This window comes from Nyctibius grandis, chromosome Z (assembly GCF_013368605.1).
Source record: "Nyctibius grandis isolate bNycGra1 chromosome Z, bNycGra1.pri, whole genome shotgun sequence".
Taxonomy (NCBI): Eukaryota; Metazoa; Chordata; class Aves; order Nyctibiiformes; family Nyctibiidae; genus Nyctibius; species Nyctibius grandis.
Window position 1 is genome coordinate 70849592 of NC_090695.1, and position 8817 is coordinate 70858408.

The 8817-nt window shown below is 41.7% G+C and overlaps 1 protein-coding gene across 2 annotated transcripts in view; it reads left to right on the top strand.

Annotated features, from left to right (window-relative positions):
- Nucleotides 1-1238, top strand: part of MTAP (methylthioadenosine phosphorylase) — a 39166-nt gene extending 37928 nt beyond the window's left edge. For both annotated transcript variants that reach the window (XM_068423279.1, XM_068423280.1), the window contains one exon: nucleotides 265-1238. In XM_068423279.1, coding sequence (XP_068279380.1) covers nucleotides 265-303 — 39 coding nt within the window. In that variant the 3' untranslated portion in view covers nucleotides 304-1238. The remainder of the gene's footprint in view (nucleotides 1-264) is intronic.
- The last annotated feature ends 7579 nt before the right edge of the window (nucleotides 1239-8817 follow it).

Sequence of the window (8817 nt, forward strand, 5' to 3'; positions counted from 1 at the left end):
GTACAGGTGGTCTCAATACCAATAAGCTTGTGACACAACTTTAAAAAGTTGTAATGATGAGTTGTTGAACTGTTGTAGGGAATGCCCTCCTTGTGATTTTTAACTTTTGCGGTGTTGGAGGAAGTTGGAGATACTGTGTGCATGGAAAGAGTTATACCTGTTTGTAATCCAAATGGAAGCTATGTAGTCTGCCTTTACGTTGAAAAGTAATTCTGCTCTGCATTGGCGAAGGAAGCATTCATCTACTTTGACTTTGTGTTTCAGACAACAGTGCAGTGTTCCGTCATCCTGCCAAAGCAGTAACAATCTGGATGGACCTGGAAGTTTGGGTGCTCACAAGGAACAGTGGATCACTTTCAAACTTGCAGAGGTTGTAAGATCTTCAAAAATTGTTATGAGCATGAAAGAATGGAGTAAACGTTGACCAATGATAATGTATAAGACAACTTTTATTGTCTTTATCATGTTTGATAATGTATCAAATGGCTAAAGTTAGGTTTCGAGGATGTTTTAAACTTGGAATGGCTTTACTGTCAAGGTGGATCAGACAGTGGCTGAAGGAAAAAGACAACTCACTACTGAGTTGTCATCCTCTGTTCAGTGATACCTTTTAGTTGATGGAAGAAAGGAGAGGCTGGGTAATACTCTGTTGCAGTTTCGTAAGATCTAAGAAAACATTCAGAGATACGCTATTTGCTTTGCTATTTCTGCCTCTCATCTTTTCCTTTGACAAGGCAAATGGCTACAGTTCACTTCAGAAACATACCAGAAAAACTGAAAAGTCAATTTTAAAATAGAATTATATTATTTTTATACATTATCCATATTTTTATTTCAATGGGGTTTTTTTAAAAAAGCAGTGTTTTTTGTTTGTGTGCTAGAAGACATGGTTTAATAATTGTGGCGGTTCTTTCACAGCAGCAGTTGTGTAATGAATGAATGTTCTCATTAAAAAAATTTAGGTAATGCCTAAGCCAAATCTGTGCCTGAACATGTACTTATGTGGCTTACAGAACTGTACAGAAAAGTACTTTGCTGACAGTGTCCTAAACACTGTGCTGGCCTTTTGCTGATTCCTTGATCTGAGCAGCTCTAGTTCTAGTTTCTGTTCTAAGTGATTAATGTGTTCAAGTGTTTTGAATGTGTGCATTTCATTTTTTAATAAATTTGACTTCAACAAAATAATATGCTGCTTCTTGTCTAGTAAATAAAACAAATGAAACCTGTGCTTCTCCAAACTGTGTGGAAATTGGTATTTTTATTTACTTTTAGTCATTAGTGAGTGAATTTTGTTTGAATGACAATGAGTTTTGCCATTCATGGAACAGGTTGGTGGTGATACCTTGTAAACACCACTTCTAGAAAGACCACTTTTAGAAATACTGTGCTGCTTAGAACTTAAGGTTCTGTGTCCCTGAAACAACAGGGATTGCTGAGACAGAAGCGGATCAGAATGCAAGCCAAGCAAGGGAAAAATCAAAAACATGAACAGTACAGATTCTTACAGTAATGGTTAAAAATAAATAAATAAATTCTTCCAAAGGAAAATTTTAAAAAGCAGGTGCCAAAGCTTTTTAGCTTGCTAGTCTTGTTCTGTTAGACAGCCAGTCTCCTGCTGTGAAAGCCTTTAGATTTGGACATGTTCTCCCTAGCAAAACCAGTACAGGTGAGTTTTTAAGGAACTTAGATGGCCGGAGCCAGAGCTTGAAGCTTGACAGGAAAAAGGCTACAGATCTAACATGCCTTTTACTACCTTTAATATCTAGCCAGATCAGGTGCCTGGCCTTAAAAATGGTTTTAATTTTTGTTATCTTTGCCCACTAGGCAGTTTTAGGGAGATGGATTGGAACCACAAAGTTCATATTTGGATGTTCTCAGAGAAAGTTGTTCCTGGGTTTCCGTTTTCAGTCCCCCTTGGGTTGTTTTTTTTCACATTCTGTAGTGACATACAAAGATAATTGTTGTGTTAATTTTCTTGTTTTATATACTGAGTACTTACAGTGTCATGGGACAGATGGCACAGAGCAGGCCCACCGTTAGTGTTTTTTCTTACATATTTCTGTTATAAATTCTTCATCTTCATATGCAAGGCTAGACGATAATGCTAGGTAAGGATAGGGAATTGGCTGAATGGCCGCGTCCAAAGAGTTACAGTCAATAGCTCAATGTCCAAGTGGAAACTAGTAACAAGTGGGGTCCCTCAAGGGTCTGTACTGGGACCAGTACTATGCAATATCTTCATCAGTAACACAAGATAGTTGGGGTTGAGTTTGCAGACAACATCAAACTGAGTGGTGTGGTTGACTATGCCTGAGGGACGGGATGCCATCCAGAGGGACCTGGACAGGCTCGAGAAGTGGGCCTGTGTGCACTTCATGAAGTTCAAAATAAGGCCAAGTGCAAGGTCCTGCAACTGGATCAGGGCAACCTCTGGGTATCAATATAGGCTGGGGGATGAAGGGATTGAGAGCAGCCCTGCAGAGAAGGACTTGGGGGTACTGGTGGATGAAAAGCTGGACGTGAGCCAGCAATGTGCACTCGCAGCCCAGAAGGCCAACCATATCCTGGGCTGCATCAAAAGAAGGGTGGCCAGCAGGTCAAGGTAGGTGATTCTGCCTCTCTGTTCTCATGAGACCTCACCTGCAGTACTGCATCCATCTCGGGTTCTTAGCACAGGAAGGACATGGACCTGTTGAAATGGGTACAGAGGAGGGCCACAAAAATGATCAGAGGGATGGAACACCTCTCCTATGAGGAAAGGCTGAGAGAGCTGGGGTTGTTCAGCCTGGAGACGAGAAGGCTCCGGGGAGACCTTATTGCAGCCTTTCAATACTTAAAGGGGGCTTACAGGAAAGACAAGGACGGACTTTTTAGCAGGACCTGTTGTGATTGGACAAGAGGTAATGGTTTTACACTAAAAGAGGGTAGATTTAGGTTGGATGTAAGAATTTTTTTATGATGAGGGTGGTGAGACACTGGAACAGGTTGCCCAGAGAGGTTGTGGGTGCCTCATCATTGGAAGTGTGCAAAGCCAGGTCAGATGGGGCTTTGATCAACCTGATCTAGTGAAAGATGTCCCTGCTGAGGGCAGAGGGGTTGGACTAGATGAGCTTCAAAGGTCCCTTCCAACCCAAGCCATTCTATGATTCTGTGATACCTCTTCGCTCTGTCAACATAGGCTTGGTATCTGAAGGTGTCTCATGCAGAATTAATATAAAGTCAGTAACACGGTGGTAACATGTAGCATGTTTTTGCAAAGTTTAGCATACATTTTATACTTTTTGAAGTGTATTGAGAGATATTTATCTAGCAGACATTTGATACATAACAAAAATGGTAAATGGCAAGAAAAGCATAGGTAATGTTTAATTATACAAAGGCCAGATAACTGGGTTTAATTGTCGTTCTAAGACAGGTTTAATTGTCTTTCTAAGAAAGGTATCAAATTTATTGTAGGAAGTACTGCAGGTATGATAGAGAACAAGAAGATACAATTTTAATGTACTGCATTACTAAAACCAAATAATAAACGTTCTAGCAGAGAACAGTGGCCGTTCTTAGACTCAAAATGTCTCTGGTTTGACAAGAGTGAGACAATGACATGCAGAGGACTCCATTGATGGAAGTTACCTCTCTCCTGTTTGACTCTTTCTCCATGACAGTTTTGCTTTTTTACAACCATTATTGAGTCCATTTGCTGTGATGGATTTGGAGTGCGCTCTTGTGGTGTGTAGCATTGACACTGCTCCTGTATCGTAACATCAGAATCAGTGTTTACAAATACTAGCTTGAGGTTCTTGGAAAACCACACCTTGGCCTGGTAAAGGGTTTACCAGGATATAGGATGCTAAATTGTTGCTGCTGCCCGGTTTTCAAACATCTCAAGACTCCAAAACTAATGCCTTTCAAGGTTGACAGATGTCATTGCTCCTCTGTGTGTTAAACACTAACCTGTTGCACAGTTACTGCTACAGTTTTACACTGACATCTCTTATACAAAATATTGCCTCTTACAAAAAATTAACAAAGCTTTCAGCAGGACCTTTCGGGACCTGACTGGTTTCTATGTGTATGTTTCCTGAACCGTTACATTCTAAAGCCTCATTTAAACAGCGACTACTTCAACGCAGGTACCTAAATAGCGAACACTGAAGCAAATAAAGCAGCTGTGAGTAAATTGCATGTCTCGTGCAGGATAGGTTAGAACCACAGAAAGCCTAGTAAAGCGTTAGCTAGTGAAATTTAACCTTATGTTTTTCAAGCCTACTTCTCATTCTGCAGTGGAATTGTCCTAAACTGACCTATTGATTTGTTTGGCCGGAATGCTTTCAAGGCTTTAGGGGGAAAAGAGATCACGCCTAGAGCTAGCAGGAGCTGCTGAAGAACACGTCAGTCTCTCATGCTCCTCTGTGGGATTTGCCTTGGGGGGATAGAGAAATGCAGCTGGGAAACAGTGGGTCTATTAGAAATAAGTGCTGAAAGCCTAATTTTCTTCCTCACTTATACAGAGGGGAACTGAATGGAAGTGAGTGATTGTAAATAGCACAGGTGCCCAAAGAAGGAGACATGCCAGTATTAGCCAAGGACTGGGAAATGCAGAACTGGTTGCCAACTGATGGCTTAAATTTTCCACTGGGCTCCAAAGGAAATGCCAGAGCTTGGAACTACATGAAATGTCCAGATCCACGCAGACCACAGCAAAAGTGTCACTGCAGAGTAAGTTCAACATGCAAATGACAAATGCAAGCGGAAAACATACACCCACTCACAAGAGCTTTTGTCTGACCGTCCCTCCAGTGGCATTCATTAGGACTGCTGCTTTGTCTTGACGTGTGTGTCACAGGCGACAGATCTCCTTCCGCTTTAACTGAAGAGACTTCTGAATCTGGACTCGGTAGAATTCAGACCCAAACAGCCCTTTTCTATATTTCAAGCCAGCACCCCACATTTACTTGTATCATGAGCGTTTGCTCTCTCTGACTCTGGAATTGCTGTGCCCTACCCTGCTTCTCACTGGTTGGTTGGATGTTGTATTTTGCTTACCCCAGCTATCCAAGGCTTATAAAGCCCTTTTCTCTTGGAGGAGATCTCCGTTTATTTTGCTCAGAGCATCCTCCAGTGTGTATGTTAACAGTGTCATGTACTGATGCCAATGCAATATTACAGGTTCAAGTAAGGCACAAACTAGACCTTGAGGCAGGCCCTTAGATTTACCCTTTTTCTCCCATTTCTGTTTCCTCTAAATCTTTCAGTGCGCCTAACATTGATCTATCTTTCTAACATGAGATTGCCCACTCATATCTCATTTTCACGTAGCTAACACTTTGTGCTGTTTCATACTAGCAACATCCAAAGCATCTCTCAGCATCAGGACAGGTGGCATGTGACATCAGAATTTAGTTTTTATATTAGTATTCAAAACAGACCTGAGAGCAGTTGGTGTTCCCAGAACTGTAACCAGTAAGAGAGTATTTTGTTTATCGAAACCAGCTGAGTACCAGTAAGGGGACAAACTAATTCAGGAGGTGCTCAGCACTGGGAGGGATCAGCCCTCTAAGGCGGAAACTCTGGCTTAACTGTTCTAACGTCTGCTTCCTCTCCCCACTGTCATTGCAGTACTGACTGAAGCAGGACAGTGCAAGAGAATCAAATTAATGTTTAATCACTCTTTTGCAGGAGTTTGCAATTGTTTATTTAGATAATTGTCGAGTCCTCCACCACCTTTGCTATGAATTGGCTGAGGCAATTTGTCATGCAAAGCTATGTGTGAGAAGGCATACTTGGAAATACGTTTTCTGTCTGAACTTTAGGGTGTTGTAGAGGAGGCCTAGCTGCATGAATTTAGGAGATTACAAAGACTCTCATCTAGAATTATTCATAGGTATCCGTGGGATTTTTCAGTTCCCTACAAGGAATGAATCTTCTGTACTGATGGGGCTGCTGTTCCCCCTCTCTCCTACCCTTCCCTGCTTCTTGTTCTTGTTCGGGCTCCAATGCACATCAGACTCCTCTTTAGGTTTCATCAGTTCACAGAACCAGCAAAAAAAAAGGTGTAGCCCTTCCCCAAAATGGAACAGCTTCCACCATATTAGCAAGTTAAAGCAGGTCATGGAAGGGTGCGATGTGGCATTAGCACAATGGTGCTTCACGGCCAAGTGGCAGGAGGAAAGGGCTTTTCCTTACAGCACCTGTGAAAAATGAAGTCTGCCAGCTGCCCCAGAACTGCACTCCGAAAGAAAAGCACCTTAGTTTTCAGCAGTCTTGAACTGATTCTGGAATTGGCCCTATTTCTATGGGAAAAACTTCAAGCTGAAAAAAATCAAACTTTGGATTGTCTGTTTTCTGCTAATTCTTATAAATGAACATTAAAGTCATTGTTCAATAGCCCAATCCCTAGCATACAACTGGCTGTCTGGATCTCTTGGTCTTTGTTAAACTGTATGGGAGAAAATAACACTAGTTTGGTGTTTTTACTGAAAGAGGTTAAAAAGATTCTGTGTAGGTAAAAAAGCCCACACTTAAATCTGTATCTGTGTTTTCTATTGCCTTTCAATTTTATTCTTGTGAAACCAAGCAGTAAGGAATAACATTATTGCTCTTGTGATTACCAATGAGTACATAACCTGCTTCCAGAAAGTTTATGGATGTATGAATGACAATATGAACCTTCTGACTCAGTCTTCCACTCAGGGTAGAGTAAGATAAATGCCTTATGGTCTCAGTAGCAATACCAGAAAACAGGATGTTTTAAATTCATGTGGAATAAATCTGAGTGGAATGCAGAAGTTTCTCCATTTTTTAATTAATATAATCTATTTTTTCCATGGCTATGTAGGCTGGGATTTTCTAGAAATCGTTCTGAAATTCAAAATGAAATGTGACGTGAAATGTGAAAGTAACTTCTGCACATGTTTTTTGTGAACCAGCTTGCTGGACTAGTCTGTTTTCAGGATGTTCTTTTTGGATGCATACACCTCTTGTCATTTCCAAATGTCATGCCTTAGGGCAGGCACTCCTCATGGAATCAGGTTTTTTATGCATATTATTTAGCATGAGTTTATTTAGCTCAACATTTGGTGAAACAGCGTACCTAGCTACCAGTGAACAGAACTGCATGAACATTTACTGAAAACAACCACAGAAGGAGTATATATGCAAATGAAGTACATGCATAAATTGTAATATCTTGTGTGTTTCTATACAGCTGTAGAAAAGAAATGGATGATGCAAATCTGTAGAATATCTTTATGTCTACAGTGTTGAATAGCATTGCTTAAGGGAACCATATGAGTTAAAAAAACCCACTGGTTTCTATGTACACCTTGAAAAGAGAAAAAAAGAATGACGTTTGGGTACGATGTTCGATCCCCAGATTTGGCAACACATAGAACAAGGAATAATGCCTGTAGTAAGTGAAACGTATCTTAGAGTACACATGAGGTCTGTCCAGTTGTTTGGTTTCCTACAGTATGGTTCCTCTAGCACAAGGAGGAAGACATTGGATCTCATTGAAATCTTTTAATTTGACCTTAGAATCTGTGTTTTGTTAATTAGTGCTTTATAGGAAGCAGCTTTTGTATGGACTTTTATCCACTGTGTAAGAAGGTTCTGAAATATGTTTTATTTGTTTTCATACCATGGTCAAACATTTACAACCATTCTTTTGCATCTGCCTGAAGATAAGCAAGCAAAATAAGCCAGTAGGAGGAAGGTGATGGTAGGAGTTGCTCTCCCCTTAAAGTGCATGTGAGGAGGACAGTGGAATCATCTCTCTCCTTGGACCTGATCCATATTCGATACAAATTCTCCACTCCATGGTGTTATTACCACCTTGGCTTGACTGTCAATTCCTTCTCTGGCCTTTAGGCTGCTCAGGGTCTAAGGTGAAAACAGGTGTAAAAAAAACTTAAAGTTATCAGCGCTCAAATGCTTGGTCTCCAGAGACAAGGAATGCCCTCTCTCCAATGATTTCCACCAAAGAGGGTCCACTGCCTAATTGTAAGTGCCACTGCTCATCAGCCATGTGCATTGGATATCTGCAGGGATGAGCTTTGTTCTAGAAGCCAAACAAAACCATTGATCCAGGTTGGCATGGGGTGGAGTGGAGGTAAATGTCTGTTGTGCATCCTTTCAGGCTTAGGCAGACTCTGCCGTGCTTGTCTCCCCCTCCTCCAGGCACCTCTTCCCTGAGCTGGACCTGCCTGTTTCCCCCCTGTTCTGGGCATCCTGTGCCTCTGCCTCATCCTCCCAGCTCTCAACAAGCCTGTTTTCTTAGTTTTTTACCCAGTCCGTGCTGTCAACCACCAGCACCATGTAGAGAAAAAGATGCTTATCTTGGGACTTTCCCCGCTTGGGAGATCAAACTCTTATGTTCTAGATTGCCACTCTCACCTCCTCAAGTAGCAATGTCTTTGTTCAGAAATCACACGTAGGAGGCTGCTTCCTGAGAACAGTGACTACATCAATGGCAGCATGAGCTACCTAGTTCGGTGGCAGGAAGTAGGATATTTCTAATAACCATGGTTTCTGCTGATGGCATGAGCTGAACTCTAAATGCCTTGTCCCCTTGGTCCTTTGTGGAAACTCTCTCCCTGGTTGCACAGCCCCTGGCTGGAGCAGTAGGTGCAAACAGGGCTTCTCACAGCCCACCCTCAGTTCTGAACTTACACTTGCTACCAAGAGCAATGCTGGGTCTGGTGGCAAACATCCGTGTACCTTTCTGTGAGGCAACCTGAAGCCTCTAGTTGAAAGGTTCTTGGTTTTCCTAAGGACCACCTCTCATTTCACTTCCCCTTCTTGGCTTTCTCCAGCACAGAA